General features: G+C 40.7%; 4 protein-coding genes across 4 annotated transcripts; 2 read left to right on the forward strand and 2 right to left on the reverse strand.

Annotated features, from left to right (window-relative positions):
• The first annotated feature begins 206 nt into the window (after nt 1–206).
• si:dkey-19b23.8 (low density lipoprotein receptor adapter protein 1) lies at nt 207–3,439 on the forward strand. Its single transcript, XM_062444457.1, has 3 exons — nt 207–451; nt 2,251–2,976; nt 3,354–3,439. The coding sequence occupies exons 1-3, from the start codon at nt 436–438 to the stop codon at nt 3,437–3,439; spliced, it is 828 nt and encodes a 275-aa protein (XP_062300441.1). The 5' UTR covers nt 207–435.
• A 2,340-nt stretch (nt 3,440–5,779) lies between these two features.
• Nucleotides 5,780–9,402, reverse strand: si:dkey-19b23.7 (uncharacterized). The gene is made up of 7 exons (XM_062444458.1): nt 9,388–9,402; nt 8,052–8,123; nt 7,613–7,812; nt 6,929–6,992; nt 6,604–6,769; nt 6,188–6,385; nt 5,780–5,889 (listed from the first exon to the last, which is right to left on the reverse strand). Exons 1-7 carry the CDS (start codon nt 9,400–9,402, stop codon nt 5,780–5,782), a joined length of 825 nt encoding a protein of 274 aa, XP_062300442.1.
• A 1,111-nt stretch (nt 9,403–10,513) lies between these two features.
• Nucleotides 10,514–17,808, reverse strand: man2b2 (mannosidase, alpha, class 2B, member 2). Its single transcript, XM_062444719.1, has 19 exons — nt 17,601–17,808; nt 17,252–17,398; nt 16,122–16,227; nt 15,858–16,030; nt 15,587–15,702; nt 15,181–15,358; nt 14,524–14,722; nt 14,250–14,440; nt 13,965–14,136; nt 13,651–13,787; nt 13,120–13,397; nt 12,773–12,964; nt 12,412–12,655; nt 12,192–12,302; nt 11,909–12,101; nt 11,424–11,570; nt 11,186–11,298; nt 10,924–11,041; nt 10,514–10,781 (listed from the first exon to the last, which is right to left on the reverse strand). The coding sequence occupies exons 1-19, from the start codon at nt 17,730–17,732 to the stop codon at nt 10,675–10,677; spliced, it is 3,054 nt and encodes a 1,017-aa protein (XP_062300703.1). The 5' UTR covers nt 17,733–17,808; the 3' UTR covers nt 10,514–10,674.
• A 107-nt stretch (nt 17,809–17,915) lies between these two features.
• On the forward strand, nt 17,916–19,591 carry smim20 (small integral membrane protein 20). The gene is made up of 3 exons (XM_062444927.1): nt 17,916–18,104; nt 18,835–18,891; nt 19,284–19,591. The coding sequence occupies exons 1-3, from the start codon at nt 17,996–17,998 to the stop codon at nt 19,325–19,327; spliced, it is 210 nt and encodes a 69-aa protein (XP_062300911.1). The 5' UTR covers nt 17,916–17,995; the 3' UTR covers nt 19,328–19,591.
• Nucleotides 19,592–22,577: the final 2,986 nt, after the last annotated feature.

The raw sequence follows: 22,577 nt of genomic DNA on the forward strand, positions 1-22,577 counted from the left end.
TATAAATCACTATGCTTTTCCCCCTCAGACCTCCCTCTGCCCACTCACACCAGCCAGCCTCCTCACAGCTCAGACGCAAGCCTCTCAGCTCGTCCACGTGTGTGTGACGTGCCCGCGCCTACGCTGTTTAAAACGTGTGTCCCTCTGGGCTCTTTATTCACTCAACTCATACACGTCGACCGGATAAAGCAGAGCATGATTCAGTCTGTACACACAACGCCTCGCTGTTACTTATATGTGCTTGACGGACTCTGGGCTCACAGATAAACCTGATAGAGAGAGAAGTGGATGATCTGACAACGACGGAGAGGTTAATCGATTACTGTGTCTCACTCACTGACAGTCAACAACTGTTTTTGGGAAAGGTGCACGGTATCAGACGCCGACCTGACGGGACTCTGCGGTTCACCTGAGACGCACGACGACATCGTTTGCATGAAACTGTGGCCAGGTAAGACCAATTTTGTTTAAAACAACAACAACATATAGAGGATAATTAAAATGCATAAAATGTTTTATTCGTGTTGGTAAACTGTTAAAGAAATGTAACTTTTTGCAGGTTTGTACTCGTTTCGGGTCTCGCTGAACCACTTTCTAAAAATTGTCAATTTAATGTTTTTTTTTCGCTTATTCCTGACATATTTATTGCATATCACAACCACTTAAAGCAATCAGACTCTGATGGTTAATTCGGCATACAAGGAACGGGCTCAGGACTTAAATGAACTCACTTTTGTTTTGTTTTTACAATCGTTTGCTTTTGCTCCATCAATTGATTTTTTTCATTGAGCCTGCAAGTTAGAAGATGTGAGTGTCAAGCCTCTAAGTTGTAGGATTCCCCCCTTTAATAAAGAATAGATCCCTTCTTGGTTGACAATCTTCTTAGTGTGTTTGTATTTTTGCTGTTTATGTAGTGTAAAGTTTGGAGTAATACTCTCTCCATACACACTATTGTTCAATGGTTTACCGCAAGTGTTTAGGCAAATATGTCCTATCCTTTTATAAAATCAGCAACACCACGGTACTGTTGGGATTTGACAGCTCTTTGCATCAATCATACAGTTGTTAATTCAAATCTGATGCTGATGCCTGATGCTTCTCTTTTTTTTAAATACCTGGATGCAAACTTGAAATATTTGATTATTGAGTTTGTCCAGTAATAGGGAAAGCAGTGTTGTACAGTAGTCTTGGTTTAATGCAAAATAGGTGTTGGTGTGCGTATCTAAATGAACGTCATCACTTATACTTCTGCATATCTGTAGCCCATGCATGAAGCTGCGTGCAAGTAGACTATCAAAATCAACGTCATCAATGTCAACACTTCTGCCTGTTTGTAACCCATGCATGTAACCGCATGTGTGCATGTCCTGGGGAGTCAGCCTAGGCTCTAGGTCAACATGCATCTCTTTTGTGATGTGACACACTCACAGAGGCATGCCATTGTTTTTAGGAGAAATATTTAGGGGGGGAATGCAAAGCTGTTTCCTGCGCAGGGGCTTGACTAACAATGGCCGCCACTTTGGAACAGTCGGCGGTTTTCTCTACAACTCACTTCTGAGGAGGGAGCTCGGATGTTGAAAGAATGGCAAAGAAAAGAGAAAGGGGAAAAAATAAAGTGTAACACAATGGAGAACAGGCAGTTCTGTGGGTTTGTAGGGTAGGAGACAATGGGAGGCCAGATGTCTTGGTTGCATAAGCCTTGAATTAGTAAGGTCACAGAAGTCTTTAAGTTTTGTCCTAGAATTAATGGTATGGTATGAAGGTGGTGTGATAGCACTTGGCATAGGGAGTTCAAAGAAGGACTGTAGCTTTGGTTGCCTTGGTGCTACAGAAATCTTTCGTTTATTTCATCAGTATGCTTGTACGTCTCTAACGGGCTCAGTGCTTTGAGGACAAAGCCCAAACCAGACCCGACTGTAAATATTTAATGGCTAGTGTCTGTGGTAAATGAATATTCCTCACTGAATGCGTCACTTTCGTAACTGATCCTGTTTGGTGGCCTTTTGTTTTTCCACGCTGTGGTACAAGATGTGCTGACTTCATGCCTTTTTTCTTTTTTTTTTTCCTCATCAAGGAGACTTTTGGAGTTGAAACACTTCTTCATACATAAGAAAATTCAGTGTCCTAGATGTACTTTTTCTACACCTTATGTAACTCTGAACAAAGCTTTATCCTCTGTCCTGCTGTATTATTCATGCATCTTTTGAGAGGGGTCCACTAACGTCACTCTCTTTATCTGCCTCATTTCAGATAAAAGCAGTGGATGCAACTACGCTCCATTTATAGAAGAAAGGTGGAAGAGCGGGAGAAGCCCTGAAGAGGACCAGCTGACCATCAGCAGTGACACCTCAGCGAAAACGTCCCCCAAACCCAGCCTGAAAATGTCGCTCAGCACTTTCCACCTCATGCAGACCCTCAAGAACTCCCCCGCTGCGCTGCGTCGCCGCTTTCGCCGGGACCGCACAGAGTCTCTGTCCCACGGTGACCCTCTTTTCAAGGTCCACTACTTGGGAACGGAGAAAATCTTCTCTCTGGATCGAGAGCAGGCCCAGGAAGCTATTAGCCACTTGCTGGAGGGTATTGCTAACGGGAAGAAGCTGAGCAAGGATCACGCCCTGGTGGTGCGTCCAAGATACGTTGAGGTCAAGGAACTGAGTACGGGTCGGCAGCTCACAAAGACATACCTGCAGGACATTGCGTACTGCGCTGCAGATGCGAACCGACCCAATGTCTTCCTGTACATCTGCAAGCATCAAGGACAGCAGCTGCAGTGTCGGGTGTTCTGGTGCAGCCGGGCTGAGCGGGCGCGAGATATGACGGCCTGTCTGGCGCACTCATTCCAGCAGGCGCTGAGCGACTGGCAGCAGGACGGCTCGGCCACATTGCTGCCAGGAGAAATGAAGGGGAAACGTGGAGACGAGTCGTCAAACACTGCTGCCAACAAGAGCTCTACGCTTCCTGCCAGTCTGGGAAAAGGTGAGCTATCACTACCTGTCTTAAACCATAAAGGAAGGGTTGTAAATCCAGAAAGCCCTCATGCTTTATGGCTATTGGACCATTTCCTTGATTTGTTCATCTTATCACTCTCTCCTGTCTTGTTCAAGTTGTTTAGAAAGATAAGATTTCTAAAGCTCCTACTGACCGCAAGCACATTTAGTGAAAGTAATGAAAACAAAAAGCTGAAGTAGATGTTAGTAAATGAATAACCTCACTGGAACACTTTCGAGTCAAGGTTGACGAACTACTTGGGCTGGTTGGATTTTCATAATTAACATTCAAACACCAGTGTGAGCTTTTCATTTGCAGCTGCCAAGCTAACATGACTGACTCCCAGTTTCTCTTTTGCTTTTCAGTTCAGTGGAAGAAGAGAGGCTCTGTGTCACGCAGCCCCCTCAGGGCCATCACCAGAAGAGGATCTGGCTCCGACAGCTGGAACTGAGCCCTTGCTTTAACCCTTGAAAAACGGGCCCACGTAAACCTGATGACAGCCTCAAGGATGACAGCACTGACGGGAGGGAGGGAACAATTACAAGACAGACAGGATGGACAAAGGGGAAGAAACTGGGAAGTGGGGAAAGTCCATATTTGGATGCATGAGGATTCTGCTTGTGAGAGGATGTTGCCGTAATCAGTGAGTGTATGGACTTGATGGTGTTTTGACGCAGCAAAGTTTTGCAAGAGTAGCGTCCACAACGCAAGATGTTGTTGACCGTACCTTCGTTCATGTGACAACCTCTATGTGAGGACTTGTGACTGGCTGCGAGTCATTTGATGACCGGACTGGTTCATTTCTATGGCTTTTTTATTTTTGGTTGGCTTGTTTGTTTAAGTAGCTGTTATATGAAGCCACCAAATGTTTGGCCAGTTAGAAAGAGACAATCAAACCAACAAACGTTGATGTTGGCAAAACTGGAAAAAGACAAGTCTTTATTTTTGAAGACTTTTTAAAAATGTTTTATTTTCTGACATTTGTGACAGGTCATGATGTTGTTGTTTTTTTTACCCTGTGGCAATCGCAAGCATCTTTCTTTTTATTTTTGATTATGATGGAGAAAACCACACTCGTGACCCATGTTTTGAAATTCGGAGAGAAAAACAAGCATGTCCTACAGAAGTAAAACTGATGATAGTCTGTGTTGTACATTAATGCAGCTACTTACAGTTAGTCATTTCTGAGCACTTTCTAAATTTGAGTTTCCAGCTGTTAAATTCCACACCTGAACACATCAAAGTTCCTTTTTTCAACATAAATATCTACTCAAATCAAAGGTTTTATCATTTCTTACTTTTAAGAGGTCATTACTTTCCATTAATTTTATGACAGGCCCAGCTGCATTATAAATGAAAAAACAGACCCTTGTGGAACTTGCAGGGTCAACAAAATCCTCCCCTTACGCACACAGCAGCATCCTGCAAAAAAAAAAAAAAAATCCAAACAGATCCTGACTGTCCACAGCGATAAATCATTTGCATTTATGTGGAAAAAAAATACTCAGCCACAACTTGTGGATTTGTTTATGTTCGAACAGTGGGAACGCTGTGTTCCCTTTTTGCGGAGCCTCTTTGTGTGGAATGCGCCGTCATGCACCTGCATTCCAATTTAGGGGAAACCTGAGATCAAGAATTTTCTCAAAATCCCTCCATATGCCCCCCCTCCCCTCATCCAACCATGACTTTGCATACAGAGTGGCCTCATTAGTAAATGCTACAATGTGCTTTTAACTCCGAGCCCCGACTTGTTCACATTACCAAAGCCATAAAAGGTGCCCTAACTGCTTAAGTGTGTTTTTTGACGGTTATAGGCATCGATATGTCCAGTATTGCATAACTCATGATGGCGATTCATGTCGTAAGGTTTACAAATGTTACACAGAGAGATGTGAGGATTAGTGGTGCACCATGAAGCTACCATCCATTTCTCATTTTTGTCTTTTCTGACCAAAATTAAGCTAGAGATTTTTTTTTTTTTTTTTTTTACCAGGAAAGGTGCCTGTTTTCGACTGATGTGCCACTAGGTTTTTAACAGTTAATCTTAAAGTTTTGTACTCGTGATGTATCTTTCCAATTACAAACGGCACAGCCCTGATCTCAGAAAAGGGGCTCTACTGCCTGCTTTAAGGTGTATTTTATCAATGTACTGTTTTTATGTCAGTATGTACATATTTAATTAATATGTATTTTATGAAATATTAAAACTTTTTATACAACATGTTTTTTGTTTGTTCTCATGTGTCCTATGCATGTTGTTTTCATACTGCTGTAACTTTCAACTAGACAAATATTTAAGCCGTTTAACTTTTGCAGCTTTGACCCTGACGGTGAACGAGATGCATGATAAACAAGCCTGTTTCCAGGATTGAACACTCAAGTTTTAAAATGTTATGTTTGGCCCGAGAAAAACAGAATTCCTGTGTGGGAGAGGGAGAGCGAGGGATTGAAGGGTTTGGGGTGGCAGGGCAAGACATTCAGAGAGGTCCTGGGATTTTTAATCTCAGTCATGTGACTGATTTCCCAGGCTCTGATAATATGTGAATACCTTCCCAACTGTAGTAAAGACGCAGCTCCTTTTGGATACTGCAGCCTTGACACAAATACACTGTGTGCAGCGGAGTGGTGTGACAAGAGCTCCCTTCAGACATTTTTGTTTGTACATGTTACATAAACACACATTGTGAGTAAGGTTTTGCACACAGGTAAAACGAAAACAAGAGTTCTGATGAGTTAATACATATTTGAACCGACACATCCGTTAAAAATGTGCCAAGAAGGATATCTTTGGTCACTCCTCTCCAGAAGAGTCCTGCTCTGTGGGGCTGCTCTCTCTTTGCCGCTGTAACTCCAGCAGGGACTGAACATGGAGACGCCTCAGAGGCTTCACCTCCTCCACCACTGAAAGGAGAAAAGTATCATCAAATACTTTCACTGATGCCTTAAAATGAAGTGTAGAGTGGGGGAAGTCAGTCAGTCTGAATCTTTCATATTGGTGGCTAAACAGCATCACCTGCTGGCCTGAATCATAATAACATTGTATTAATATCCAGTGATAAATTAATTGTAGCAATTCAAGTTCTTATCTAATGCTTCAGCACTGAAAGCACAAATTTTCCTTTCTTAGTGTCAATGTGATAGAAATAAAACTACTGACATCCTCTTGTTATAATCCATAATTTCGTGAGATAAAATCTACCTTTGTCATAGTGCAACTCGTCCCGGTTCCCGTAAACCACATACATCTCCAGGAAGTTGAGGAGAGCTCCTGTGACAAGGAAGCGGTCGGGGAGGGGAAGACTTTTGATGTAACGCATGTCTAGGGCGAAAGGGTTGGAAGGCGAGGGGACGGTGCACAGACACACCAGCTCACTGACGACATCCCACACACGAATACCTGGAGGGGGGGAGAAAAGGACAGAAAAGCTTTTTTTAATCCAACAAAAAGTACATAGAGCTTTTTTCCACAACCAAATCCACACTAAACATTGGAAGGTTAAACTCAAGAGAGGACATCTGCATCTGATTTAGCTCATGGAAAATGGTGTAATTATTGAATCTGTGCAGTGAAACAATAACTTTCTCCTTTTTGGATTCCACACATTGTTTCCATACCTCGTGTTTGCCAGTCGGCGATGGACTTGAGTTTCATGGGCGTATCCTTGACCATCGAGTCTGTGCCTCCGATGTTGACCAGGCGCTCGTGATTGGAGCGTATCCAGGCATGTGGACGACCGTACTTGACATAGCCAGCCACTAAAAACAGAGTGCAGTTCACCTCCTGCAGAGGGACAAACTTAGTGAGCAAGTGAAATTCACAGTGTTTGGGCATAGAAGTAGACCAGAAACTGCCTCTGTTATAATGTGTCCTACAATTTAAAACATCTCTCAAATATTAACTGGTAGTTGTTCAAAGGTTTCCCTCTTAGAAAGCACTTACGGGCACTGCTATCTCTCTTTCACTGGGAGATGCTGGGAGAAGATGTTCCTCACTGCTGGTGTCCCTGAAAGGCACAAAATGCAACCAATGTGTGTTTGTGTGACTCAAGTCTGCACGCAAGCAGGTTTATTTATTTTCTGCTCTGCATGAGCTTATTTTATGAGGTTAAGATGGCCAAATAGAGCTGGCACAAGCCAATTGGAGGGTTATACACATGCACCTATAACTGGGAGCTTTTAAAGTGCTTTGCTCAAGGCCTCATAAGTGATATTTTCTTTACAAGTACAGTAAAATATAAAACATTTAAAAAGTGTAATGCAAAAAAAAATGATAGAAACACAACGTGACATATTAAAATTCAAAAATGTTTCTAATCAAATGTTCAAAATCCATAGAGATTCAATTTAAAGACTGAAATAAGCAGCAAATCTCACTTTGGAGTAGCTGCAATCACAGAATGCTTGGCTTTTTTGCTTGATAAATGACATCACACAGAAATCACATTACTGATTAATGTTTTTCCAATCGATTAATTGATTTTCAGCATTAGCCACATGTTTATTTGACGTGGAAACATTCTGCTCATCTTGCATGCCCCTGCACCTCCTGATGAGACCGTAAATGTACTCTACAGTTCAGATTTTCAACTGGGCAATAAAAACACACAAAAGTGGCATCATTCACCTGGCAGTCTGTGGCTGCGTCTTGGTGTGTGTGTGCGGCTGAGGGGCTGGTGGGCCCGGAGGTTCCCCAGGCAGGGGAGAACTGCTCCGGCTGGCCAGGCTGGGTGAGCTGCTGCTGGGGGAGACATCACTGCTGTTACAGCTGCTGGTGGAGGAGTAGGAGGAGGCTCTAGACACCACGAAGCCCGGGGAGCGCCAACCCTGCAGGGTAGCAATTATAATGATATGATGAGAAATATATTAGGAAAGAGGTAGTCTACCAAGATGACAGGAACCAAATTAGACTCCTTATTCCATATTCTCATTTTGTGCAGTATCATAGTCCAAAAATCTGCAAACTATTTAAGTGAAAAATTGTGGCATTTAATCAGTTTATTTTCTTTTTTCCAAAGTGCACAAGCTGTGTGTTTACTGAGATGTGCTCATTTGTGTCTTCTCACCAGATCCTCATTAACGACTGTCAGCAGCAACTCTTCTTTCCCTCTGAGCCAAGGCTGGAAGTACTTAAAACCCTTTCAGAGAAAGAAAAAAACCGACTGTTTGCAAGAGTGTGTTTAATCTCCTCTGCAAATTCATTTGAGGTACTCGTCTGGTCAGACCTGTAATGATCCAAGTAAAGCGAGGTCACTCAGGAAGTGCTGCAGCTTCCTCCTCTGCTCCCTCTCTCTCTTCTGTTCACACACACAGACACAAACAGGAAATATAGAAGATAAAATTGTGTATTTACTGTTTATAATCCTCATGTAAGATTAAAAGGCCTGACCTAAAAGTCAAATAACGTAATATTTGTGACCAAATATCTCTATTGATATTGTATTGATATCATAGGGATTACTCTTGCTTTCATAAAATATTTACACAATGAGATTTTTTTGGATACAATGACTAAGAAGATAAAGGAAAATAATAGAACTAGAGCCAAACCGTTACTGGACTTTTAGGGCTGTTGCCAATCCCAATATTAGGGATTTTAAAAATGTTGTTATCGATATCTGCTGATAATCTTATATATGCACAATATACATAAACGCACTTTTTTTTTTTGCAATGATCCCTCAAATGTAGTCAAAGATATGTAATGGAGGCATGATATTTTACAGTGGAACAATAAACTTTATTACTATAAAATGACTTATAGAATATATAATTTAATAATTATAAATTGCTGTAAATAAAATAAATAAAAAGGTATGTATATATTGAATTTGAATTAAGAAAAAGGATAAAATATACATAAAGTTCTGCCTGTATAACTTAAAAAACTACATATTGTTGCGTATCTGACAATACTGATATATCTGTGACAGGCCAATATATTGATATCGATACACCAGTTTATCTGTCGGGCTCTAAATAGAGTTAGTAAGTTCAGGAAATGACATCACTTTACTGTAATGTGGCCTTTAAAACCAGGAAAAGACACTTATGCCATACCATGATAGTATCTCAAATCTAAGATGATATCTAGTCTCATATCACAATATCGATATATTGTCCAGCCCTACTCCATCACCTTAGGGAGCCCTACAGGTGATGCAACCCAATCAGCCTCCTCCCAGTCTAGTATCATAGCAACACATGCAACGCCTCCTCACTGCATCCAGCATCTCTAGGCTACAGACAATAAAAACCTTCATGCATTTGTTTTCTAAATAGGACACACACTGACTTTAAAAACCCATCCTGACTCGCTTAAAATAAAACGAGTCGGTTGTAATGTTGATTTAGAGTCCTGCAGTTGATGAGAGAGCACATAATGAAGGAAACAGGACTTACACTGACGCTGCTCATCTTGTAAAATTGCAGACAACGTCCCCTATTTCCAAATCGGTCATGGCGTAAAAAAAAGCCACTGAGACTCACACTAAAACATTATAGCATGCATTTTAATAGGACTTCCTCTCTGGTTAGCTGCTAAAACGATACTGAGACCACCAAAGGTTTTGTCCTCGTTGGGTGTTGCCTTTTGGATTTTCACTGTCGCTTGCAGCTTAGGTTTGCTTTAGTGCTGGCTGTGTGATGCCCCTAGCGGCCATACTGGCATACTACCTCTGAAAGCTCTCATCATCTGTCTCCTTTTGCTTGACTTATTTGGCAAAACATTTTAAAAAATGCCATGAGGATATTATATGCTATACGTTTTCTAAATATTAAAACTCATATATTTCCTAAAAGAGTATATTTAAAAGGAATAGTGCAACATTTTGGGGGCTTTTTGTGCCTAATATCTGTAGATGATGTTTAGGGCTAGTTTAGCATAAAAGCAAGCATATGTGCCAGTTTCATAATTAGTTGTTGCATTCAGTTTAACCAAAATTCATATAACTAATTTGTGTGCTTTAAATGTGCTATAGTTGTATTTTTTTATTATGTGGACAAAGCCAGGCTGTCAGTTTTAATGCTGGTGGCAAGAAAGCAAATAAAAATATCTCCCAAAGTACATACACATTTAAGAAATAGGCATCATTTGTTGCATTTTTGATTTGCTTGTAAAATTTTGAAATTTGACAAGCAAGCTATTATGTAATGGCTTTTTCCACCATTCTGTAAACAGGAACAGTCATTTATCTTGTTTAGGGATCTGGAGAGATTTTATTTCTGTTTGTCTTCATTATTGTGACTTTCTTTTGTTGGTAGCAGTAAGGCAGCTACGTTTTTCCTGCAGCAATCTTTAAAAAGTATCAACAGTGACCACTTCACCGTCTACGAGTCAAAACAAAGCGTGAAATATTGGAGCATTTTTCATTGGAATGAACAGATGTTTGACTTTCTTGCCAATAATCTCCAATGTCAGACACACTTTACTGTGATGTGTGTTAGTCTGTGAGACTGCAGACACATTTGACTTTTGCACAAAACATGACAAAAATAATCACTTTATTCAGTGAGACTCAACATTGGGAACGTTCACACTTAATCAACACATCGGTGCTTTGAAATAAATCAACAGTGTGTGCAAAATGAGCATTAACCAAAAGTGTAGCCAAAAAACACAGCATTTTAAAAGCATTTTGTTATTTTGTATAAAGATTGATCTTCACAGAAGACAAAAGATAGTTCAGCCTAATAAAAGTTGTTGGAGCTGAAGTGAAGGAAGAAGGTCCTGATTTCTTTGGGTGAGATGGTCACAGTGAAAGCTTCGTTGCCACACGTCCGACAGCTTCTACTCTCTGAGAAGAAGAAAAAAACAATGTAAAGGGATGAGGATGTAATGTCAGCTAGTATGCATATCAGTGTAAATCTACTGTAAGACCTTTTTCAAACAATTGAATCAAATATTCTCTGTTCTCCTGTTTACCACCGATGTCTCACTTTGTTCAAAGTTATCTGCAGTCTTCCACTTCCACCTCTGCAGGCTGCCGATATCCCAGGTTCCTGTGAGAGAGCGCTCCTCCATCCCTTTCACTTCCCCTATCCCCCGCAGAACATCCTGTGTGCACACAGGAAATGACCAAATGATCAAAAGAGAAATAGGTCATGTAAACTCTATTTTAAAATGATGACTATACAAAGTTTTCCTCTAGCTATGATGTGACAGTAATATTAGGAAATTAAGTTGTATTTTTATGAACACCTTCAAGTTTATGGTGACTGGCTTCGAAAGCTCGGGGTCTTCTCCCTCCTCAAAGAGATGCATGATTCTCACCAGGACCCGATCGTAGTCTGGTTCCGAGTGCAAATCTTTACCTACAGTAAATGTGTGTCATACAAAACAAACATTACACAGCTGACAAATAAAAGTATTTAAAATACCTGAAGGTTCCTTTTGGGAAACATAAATAAGGACCTTAAAACGTGAAGGAACAGCTGACCTGATTGTACGTGGCTGATGTGAACGTCGTGATTAGAGCTGTAGTTCCAGCCGGGAATATTGAGGCTGAGCAGGTGGAGGTTGGGCGGCAGTACCACCGAACGCACGGGGGAACGTCCTCTAGGCTCCTTCTCCTGCAAGGGCTTCTCTAAATTTACAGGAGAGGAGTCACATATCACAAACTGGACAGAGACAGTCAAAGTGCAGCATGAGTGGTTAAAAAACAGCCATTTGTTGGAGTTTTAAGGGAGAGTAAAAAGAGTCTGTATATAAATGAGCTGACTGCGGTTCATGCACTTGTTTCTGCAAATAATCACCCAGCTGAGGAATCCTTAACAAGTCTCTAAATCTACAAATACCAGAAAGATTGTAATACATTATTCAGGTGTAGCCCAAACAACTATGGGACACTTTTCATCTAAATGCAAATGCTGGTTCAGAAAATGTGTAAAAATTCAGCTTTTGAGTCTTGAAATAAGCACTCACGAGGTTGGTCGATGGGCATGATGACAGGTCTGTGCTGCAGCTCTATTGCCTCCCTCTGGTAGAGCTTAGAGGTGGCGCTTTTAGAGCCCAGCATCATCCACAGGGTGGGCTGCACGACCGTGCTGTCGTTAAGGGTCAGATTGTAGCCCAGGTTCCAGGCTAAGTTGTTCCAAAGGCGTCGATGGAGCATGACCTGGGAGAAACACGCTGGATGTTAAACGTATTTCAGATGGTTAACTGAAGCAGCGGTGGGTTTGTTCTCCACAGCTTTTTCTCTCTTTACCTCTAGTTGTCCGTTGGCTTGGCTGGACACACCGTGGGCTCTGTCGCTGACCAGCACCAGTCTGCTGAGCTCATCCTCTATGTATGCAGCACGGACCATGGGGAAGTAGTTCTGTAAAGTGAATATCATATCAATTATTGTATGTGTTCAAGTATTTCAAATCACCCAAAAATTCCTTTTCAGTCCAACGCCAACAAGTCCCGTTTATCCCAAGTCTTACTCTTGCTAAAGTGTTGTAAAAGAACTTCCTGTACGGCCTCTTCATCATCTGGTAGCCATTGTCGTCTGTGTACAGGGTCTTATTGTTCTTCACAGAAGAGCTGCTCCTGAGGACCACCTCTGTGTTGATGAGGAGGGGGCCCACTCTGTAGGTCTGCTCCAGCCTACTACACTGCACTTTGCTCCCGACGCACTCTGGGACACGGGTGGTGATAGAGAAGGCATAGTCCTTATCGCTCTCCTCTCTAGAAGACGGAGAATGTCAAATTGGGACAGTGAGTAGACGGAGATATGACGGCACGGCAGAGTTTGGGTAGAAGGACAATAGTGTGACGGGGAAGTGTGATGTTACTTTTACCCACCTGTAGAAGTATTGCCTGATCTCAGTTACTATCTTCCCCGGGATGATTTCCATTTCCACAGCCTTGTAGGCCCGCACTGCTGAACCATTGGCGCTGAACATGTAGTTATCAGATATAGGCCCTGCTTTTAAATCTCCATTTGCGTGATACTCCCAGAAATCCTGGGTCATCCTTACTCTCCTTTTCTCTTCTCTACAAAAGAGGTCAGATGTTTACATGAGCAAAAGAAAAAAGCATGAGAGTGTTTTAAAATCTAAAAAAGTCACACAAGTGGGATTGTAGGTATGACTGGTAGATGCATGAAGTAATTAAAAACTGTGCGTAGTATAAACTGACTTAAATCTTACAGATACGTGATGCTGTACAGCAGATTTGTATCCTGGTCAAACATGAGCTTGTAACATTCATTCAGAACTGGCAGAAGCCTCCTCCCTGTTTTGGTCCAGTCCCGGATGCTGCGTCTCTCAAACGTGACCCCTCTGGCTTCATAAGTCCGATCACACTTGGACTTCCCACGGCACGGTTTTTCGGAAAACTTAATCAGGTATTTCCTGTGCTGAAGACCTCCCAGGCTCACCATAATGAAAAGGTCATAGGTCACATTGGACAACGCTGACTTCTGGATCTATAACAGACAGAGGAAAGTATTATTATAGAATATATTATATCAATTTTCTATTTTTGTTATTTGAAAAAGCTAATTAAATGATAAATGCTTATTTGTCACTATATAACATATATAACTGTTAGCATTCAACTTAATTTTCTGTCATTTCCTAATGATAAACAGCACATACTAATACTCAAAGGATTCAATATTTGAAGACCACAAGAGTCAAATATTTTTGCAAGTCAAAATTGACTAAAGTAAAACAAACCTGTGCAGGTACAGGCTGTCCATTGTCATCAAAGACAGCTGCGATAGGGAACGCTACAGTGGTGTTGATGATAGTGGTGATGTTCCATGCTAACGGGTTGTAAACAATGACATGCTGCTCCAAAGTCTGATGAGCACCTGGCGTTAAAAGATAAGTGAGCAATTTATTTCAAAAGCGCCCTGAATGTCCTTTTTGACTACTCTTGATGCTAGTCTTTTAGCTAAAAATCAATCATTTATCTTCAAGATCTGCCTACTAGCACATTTAAAACTCAATTTGTGATTCAAGTAGGATGCAGTCTTCTTGCAAAGCACCTTTCCTGTGGTAGCTGCTGCGGAGGATACCGGGTGTTTCAAGGTTGTGGGGCAGCAGGAAGAGTGCAGCCAGGAGCTCCTCCACTCCCATCATAGCCTGCGTCAGGTGCTGCAGGTACATGTCAGCCACCTTGGGCGACTCAGTGCCAGTGATGCCATCGTGGTGCTGGACCTAAAAAAACATTTAAAATCGAAAATGTTTTCATCTTAAATCGTACATTTCAAATTTGACCATGACCGATATGTCATTTGTTGTATTTCATGTCAAATTTCTTGATACGTTACCTCAGAGACGGCCCAACGCAGAGCTCTCAGTTTGTCCAGGGCCCAGTCTTTAGCCACAGGACCATCAGGGAAGCTGATGCGGTACCGCGTGAAAAGACTCTCCGCTGCATGTAGCTGGGAACTGGCTCGTCGTGCCACCCCTTTCAGGACGTTCCTGGAGGCGTAAAACCCTGTCCACGCCTGGTTGGGTTCTAGCAGATAAAACACGTTAGCCATAGTGGATTCAGGTGACACGAATATCATTGCGAGTGTGATGTAAAATACGATTTCTCACCAGTGGAATAAGGTAGAAAATCTTCACTATCGCGGACTTCCCAGGTGAGATTCGATTGGTAGATGGCTTGGAAGTATTCACTAAGAGTAGCGTACTGGACTGTCACCCCAAACTCTTTGCTGTTCTGGTTGATGTACTTGATTAAAGGGTCCATGTTGTTGAACTGCACCGACGAGTTGTAGAACTGTTTGTCACAACCCTGAAACACAAGGACCACATTCATTTAAGAGAACATTTCTTATATAATAAATGTACTTTGTGTAAATGTGAGTTCACTGAAATCAAGTTTTACACGTTATCTCCCACAATTGTTGTTAATATTGTTCATTTCAACATCAACTATTACATCACACAGGAGTTGCACTAATTAGTCACTCAACAAAAAATGAATAAGAAACCATTTCGATAAAAGATTTGTTTTTTTAATAAAAAATGACCAGTACTAAATGGTTTCTGGTTCTCAAATTTGACAATGTACTGCTTTACTTTGTCTTACATCATAGTGAACTGAATATCTTTAAGTTTTAGGAAAAATAGGACATTCATTGACATCACCTTGGGCTCCTGGAAGTTGTAATGGACATGTTTTCAAGAGCAAAACCATTCATCGATTAATCTAAAAAAATTACTGGAATATTATTATATAATGTAATTTACCCATGGCCAGAGCACGTGGTTCGTCTTAAACCATCCAGCTCTCTGCTTGATGTTCTCCACCATGGTCTTGGCGTAGGCGTGTACTGTCTCCTTAGTGACTGGCAGACTCATGTTGGGGTAGACTCCATCTTTAGGGGGGTTGGGGAACAAGGCAACTCCGTTCCAATAGAAACCAGAGCTGAGGCGTAAGAGTATATTTCCTTTTAATGAGAAATCTGACATTTGTCGATTAACAATAAAAACTTAATAAATATGGATATAGTATAGGCCAAGAACTCAAGGCACAAGTGATTTACAGTGGAATTCAATTCTACCCATGGCAGCATAAGAGTTTGGGTAGAATGACAATTATGTAAAGACAAACATTAAAAACCCAGTATACACAGATTTGAGAGAGCTATACTACCTGTTGGAGAATGGCAGGTGAGATGGGCTGCAATAGCTAAACTGGTCCATGGTGTGAGTGAAGATCTGATGCCGCTCCTTCAGAGAGTGAGAACCTCTCCACACAAATTGTAGTTTCTGTACAAAAAAATTCAAACATATATATGTGGTGACAATTTACAACCATTTCATGCTTAAATATATAGATTACATGACAAACTGTTTTTTGATCAAGCTGCATTAAAACAGCTCCAAAAGTAACCCAGTATTAGGAATGAGGCATCCCATAATACCTTCTGTTGCTGCATGGTGTTCTTGAGGTCGTAGTCAATGCGAGAGATGAGGTGAGCATTAAACCCCGCCAGGGCAAAGAGGACCGGCGTGGTGGCCGAGGCTCCAAACGGATCCACGTGCCACGAGAACTGAGGACGCACCCCGAACGTCTCATAGAGGAAACCGTGGCCCTCTGAAACAGCATGAAGGCTCTGTTTTACTTTACAGAACTCATCACTAGAACTGAGGATTGAAAAGGATAAAAAGGAAATGCATAGCGCTACCTGTCATTTGGAGTATCTCATCATCTAGATCAGTTACAGCCTCATCGTGCATCACTTGGCCCCCGATGATGAACTCAAGTCGACCCTCTTTCACAAGCTGTCGTACCTAAAAGGCAACCAACCAATAATATGTTCAATATTAAGGTTGTATGTGAAGAAGTACATTGGAAGTACTTCTCAGCCTCTAAAAACAGATAATTAATGTTTTCCCCATTAGTTGATTAATTGTTTAGTCCATAAAATGATGTCTGTTTCCAAAAGCCAAAGGAAAGAATTTTTCAAATGTCTTGTTTTTTCCGACCAACAATCCATAACTCAAAGATATTCAATTTACTATTATGTAAGGCAAGAGAAAGCAGCTAATTATCCAATTTCGTGGTCTACAACCCAAAGATATTCCTTTTACTGTCATAAAAGAATTAAGAAACTGGAAAATATTCACATCAGAGAAGTTGGAACCAGAGAATTAGGACATTTTTTTCTTTAAAAAAATGACAAACTGAATCAGTTATCAAAATTGTTGCTGATAAATGTAATAGTCTGCAACTAACCGATTAACAGACAACTTGTTGGAGCTCTACGTAATGTATTCTGTGCCTCTTTTTAAAGTCTGAGAGAACAATGATGATATCGTCATGGGTATTGTGGGCTTTAGATTTCACCTTATTTGGATAGAAAGCCTGTGTTAAAAACTGGAGCAGTGGATTTGAAAGACATTTATAAAAGGCATTTACCAGGCAGAGACGAAGGATTTCAATGTGCATATTAATATTAAACGTAGCGTTCTGCATTTTTTGGAGCTTACATCAGGATATTCCAGCCTATGCTGCTTTGATTTTAATCACTGTTTTTGTAATCTCCCATCAACATCATTTATCTCAAAGTTTACTGGCACTACTTTTAGCATTCATGGGTATGGTTTAAAGGAATGACAATACCAGTACCAATCCAAGTACCCTTACAACCATTTCACCCTAAGTTATACCGATACCAATTGAGTACTTCATTCGATTCAATTGCAGGTATCATTTGATGGGAGACATTTTGATACTACTTGGTATCGATTAAATTCGGTCGATACCTTAAAAGGTATTGTGTACCGATACCCAGCCCTAATCCTTTGTCCTTACTTGTTTCTTATGGGAGTCTGAGGCCACAGTGTCCCACCACAGTCGAAAGAACTCCTGCTCCACAGCGATGAACCTTCGGTCTTTAGCCTTTGACAGCTCCTCAGTCACACTGGTGTACACATTGGCTGCATAGGCATGCATGCTCTCCTGTGGAAGATACACACTCATATTCAGATTTATAATATAAAACACTAAAAACTCACATTTCTCACAACACACTAAAACTCATACTTATCCACATTATACGAACAGTTCATATGGACACATGGCTATTATTTTAATACACTTAAAAAAATTTGAATCTATCCTTTAACACCTTCATTAAGAAAAATTAGTCACAGAAACCTACCTGGATAGTGTACACCCAGCCAACATCCATGTGACTGTGGGGAATTACAAAGGTCTGAATTGGCTCGTTTTCGCCAACTCCATACGACAAAAAGCAGCAAAGAAAATGCACAATGACGGCTAAAAATCTCATTTTAATATCCTACATGAGGGAATAATATCGCCAAATTTTCTGCCAACTGCACACAAACTTCCTTATTATTGTTGTGCTGCAGCATGTGACCTTTTCTCGCGAGATTTGTACGCGACGGAGTTCTATAAAATGATCGCGAGAATCTCTACACATACCATGAAGACATGCGTGGTTTTGGTGGTGACCTTTACGCCGGAAGAGACTTTTGTAAACACGGCTTGACACTTGGAGGTGAGAGTTTGTCCTCCTAAGTAGCAGGAAAAATGTCAAAAAACGCCAGGATAGTGTTGATATTTGGAGGTTTTGTAACAGCTGTTGCCGCTGCGTTTTACCCGATATTCTTCTACCCGATGACGCACAATAAAGAGTACAGTAAGTAACATCTTACACAATCCAGGAGCTCACTATGAAACCAAATGTAATGTCATGAGGGATTTTTCACCGCCAAAAACATCTACTGTACATGTTCAGTTATGTCTTACGTCTCTAAAACATATATCAAAAGCTTCCCAAAACAGCTAAAATGAAAGAAAATGTCAAAATAAATTAAAATAAATAAAAAATAAATGTTGTGTGGCGTTGCAAGCAAGCCAAATGTCTTTTAGGTTTGTTTATTTGTTTACCCCAAATGTTTCCTTTCCACTTCTTCTGAAAACCATAAAAGAACGAAGACAAACAAAAGTGATGCCAGGAAAATCCAATTAAAGAGTTGGAGTTTTACCATGTGTTGTACAACCTCTCCACTTATTGTTCAAATGTGGAAAACAACTCCTTATTCCCGGTTAGACTTAGTCACAGTGCAAAACAATACAATCTAGGTACTTATATTTAAGTAAGACGAGTAACACCATGAGTTACAAACACTCAGATACAAGTAAAAGATCTGCATTCAAAACTTTACTTAAATAAAAGTACAGTCAATTAATGAAATGTAACTTGAACCTTCGAGAACCCCAACAATTGTACTTGAATTCTGCACACCACCGCAAAGGAGAACCACAAACTGATCAAGTTATGTTGAAAAATTGCTCATGACATTGTTTTTTTTTTTTTACCACAAGCATCTTCAGCTGAATATACTGTATTGTTTTCTTCGTTTTAGGAGACGTTCAAAATGTGAACCGGGCAGGAATCAACCAGGCTGATGTGCAGCCCGTGGGTAAGAGCAGTATTAGAGTATATTATTATTATTATTATTATTATTAGAGTATATTGTCCTAATTGTCCTAACATGTTGATGTTGATAAAAACACAATAATTCTGTGAAATGTTTGTCTTGTGGTGTTGGGCATTATCTTTTCTGCAGCTGATATTCACTACATTTTAATTCCCTAAAATTAATACAAAAGTTAAACCAAATTTAAGACACCCATTGCATTGTCCTATACAACGAGTTGTTCACACACAGTAAATAAAATAGACTGTTGAACTGGTCTCGTGAGAACTTAAGGACCATTGTTCATGTGCAATATAATGCCACAACAGTGTTTTAACATTGTAGTGCCATAGTGCACAACGCTGACATGATTTTTTCTTATGTTTTGGCTCAAGGTTTGAAGGTATGGTCTGATCCATTCAAGCCTACAGACAAATGATGACCGGCTGACACTTCCCGCCGATTCCAGACACTGGTGGACATTTGGAATGGCAAACACCTTCTTTTGATGAGTGCATGGTGGGTGTGTGAGTGAATGATAGCGAGACTGGGTTTATTATGTTTGTTGAGTGTTTAATTATGTGAATAAAGTGTGAAAATCTTAGGAAAATGGGATTCTTTGATAATTTATTGTCAAGAGGGTAGAAAAATTATGTCAAAGTGTGATAGGCAAGGCAAGGCAAGGCAGTTTTATTTATATAGCGCATTTCATACACAGTGGCAACTCAATGTGCTTTACATAAAACAAACATTTAACAGAAAAAATTGGAAAAAACATGTAATTTGAGAAATAAAAATAAAACCCAATCATAGTAAACACATACATACCCCCCCCCCCCCCCCCACACACACACACACACACACACACACACTAATAATAAAAACAAAGTACAGAAACATAGAAAGAGAGAGAAATAAAATACTATAATAGAGCTTTAAATATAAGGTTGCAGCATAAAATAATGATTTGCTTTAAAATCATTAAAAGTACATAGAGTGCAAATGAAAGATTAAAATGTAAAGTGATAAACAAGAGGCTATGAATATATATTATTTTTTCCCCTCTTCATTCTTCTAAACTTCCAAAAAAATATGAGATGCTTTTTCGTTTTTGTCCACAAGGTGGCACTCCATTCCTGTCTGTTGATAGAAAAGGCCCTGGAGTGTGTAAGGTTTTGTTTGTGCATCTTAGATATTTTGGAAAAACTTTTGTATGTCCAAAAAGCCTTGCTCTGGTATGCAAGCTGAAGGAAATTATAATAAAATACAGTGGTTTGTTTACCCATCCTAGTCACAATGAATCACTCTTGACATTTTATTTTGATTAAGTTGATGCGAGAGCCTTAAAAACGGTTCAGCAGATGAGGGACAATGTCCAGTAATGTGCGGTATCATCTTCCAAAATGGAAACAGTAGAGACCGAGTTATTCCAGGACACATCACTCTGTATTATCATTTCCCTGTCACGGACACAGGGTTTAACTGGTGAAATGGCATGTGACTCTTAGCTCTCTAGTGTTTTGCCCATAGGCTCGAAGGACAGGGCAGAGCTCCATGGCCGTCTTGTTCAAAATCCTAGTCGATGCGATCCAGACTCCCTTTACGAGTCCACGGGTGCCGTAAAAGCAGAGAATTCCAAACTACCATTTTTTTCCCTGTACTTTTGTGGTTTCCTGACATTCACCAGCATCCCCTTTCAGAGTTTGGTCCATCAAAGTCCTTTTGGAGGAAAGATAGATTAAGAAAGAGATTAAGGAAGAACTAAAGCATGTGTTTATGGTCACTCAGAGATGGTGCATTTTTAAAGTTGCCCTTAAATCTTTCACAGTCCTCGATGTAGCCTGTACTTTCGGACTTTTAGGACCGTTCGGGAGGCCCGCTGCCAGCAAAACTGACTGCACGGGCCAGCAACGGCCACTCTCCTTCTCAACCCCCCAATCAACAAGCCCCATTGTTTATGAGAGGTTGTTATTGTTGGGCTGCATTCAGAAACAAGAGAAAACTCAAGAGCCCGGCTGTGCAGAGGCGTCCAAAGTAAAGAGAGCAAGGGGTGAGGGGGTGGTTAAGGAAAAACGAAAAGCAGAAATTCCTCTCATTCCCCGCTGGTGTTTTCCAGATTCCTCAAGCGACAGCTCCTCGGCTGTGTGAGTGAAGTAAGCGAGCAGAGGGGAAATTGAAGCGAACGGCGAGAGGAAGAGAACCACATTCTTGAGGGGACGCGTCACCTACACACAGAATAGAAAGACACTCAATCTCTGTTACTTTGCCTGGCAAAGTATGTAACAGGTTGTGCAGCATGGCCCTCGGCTTTTAAAGTCCTCCCTTGCCATGAGTTAGTGTTTGAGCCACTGTGACGCTTCGACTTCTCATTTCAAACACGTACTTGTGCCTTTTTTTCTGAAGCGGGCCTCAAGTCTGCACCACGCTTTTATGGTTCTGTGTTGTCTAGTCCCTCTTTATGTGGCTCTTGTCCCATTCATCTGGATATGTAGACAGACACCCATCACTATAAAACATTGAATAGGGTCACAGCGCACTATAAACCAACATGAACTCAACAATGTCGCCTCCGCACCACTTTTACTATCCTACTATTAACCCATCACACAAATCTCTCCCCTCCATTGAGGACGTTTTTGGAGAGTGGTGGCACATCGTCGCTCTGAACAGTTTGTCGGGCGTGTGTTCAAGAGCAGCAGATAATTGGCCAAGGTTTTCTAACTAATTGCCATGGGAACAAGGGGTTGACAGACAGGCCACGGGGTTGGAGGAACAGCAGAGTGCATTTGCAAAGGGGTGGGGTGTAAAATACGAGCAAGCGTCTACGTCATGTGGGGGGAAATAGAAACAAAAAATAACAAGTGAACAAAAACAAGAAGTTTGGAGAGCTCTACGAGCCTATTGCTGACACACTCTGTAATTGAAGACAGAAAACTGTGGCATTCATTACTGTCTGAAGAAGGATTTCTTTTTTATGTGCATTTTTTAGAAGACAATTTTTTTATAAGAAAACATTCCTATTACGCTGAGTTGCTGGCTCCAAGGTAAAGATCAAAGTAAAACGGGGAAAGCCTCACTTTCATAACTGTTGCAGTATTTTTCGTTTCGGTTTGATGAACCAATGTTTCAGCACATAGTGTCTTCTTCAGGGTGAAAGGCTGTAATCATCTGACTGACATATAGTGTACAGCATAGGTGATTCAAAGCAATGAACTCACCATCCATCCATCAAGAGGCCCTCCAACATTAATATGTCAACGTCATAATAAATAGCAAATACAAAATGGAAAAACGGTTTTAAAAAATCACAAATTTAAAAAACATCTGGATGCTGTCATTGACGTTAGGCAATGGGTCTACATCTGTCAAGCAAAGATTCAACTGAAATACATACATATTACTAATACACTAAATAGTTTGGCTTTGAACAGCAGGAAATGCCAAAATTGCAGAAGAAGACGAAAAGAGGAAGAAATTAAGACAAAAGAAGGGAAAGGAAAATGAAACTGCTTTTGGTTTATTTTAATACTTACAAAATGTATAAAAAGAGAAAGAAGATCCTTCAGTCATAAGGAAAAAATGGGCAGAATTGAGGCTCCTCCAGTGCAGTACAAGCAACACTGAGATAAAGTGCTAATGTAAAAGGTCAATGCTGATGTAGAGGTCAATTTTTCTCATCTATATTGCTG

This window comes from Scomber scombrus, chromosome 23 (genome assembly GCF_963691925.1).
Source record: "Scomber scombrus chromosome 23, fScoSco1.1, whole genome shotgun sequence".
In the NCBI taxonomy this organism is placed as follows: Eukaryota; Metazoa; Chordata; class Actinopteri; order Scombriformes; family Scombridae; genus Scomber; species Scomber scombrus.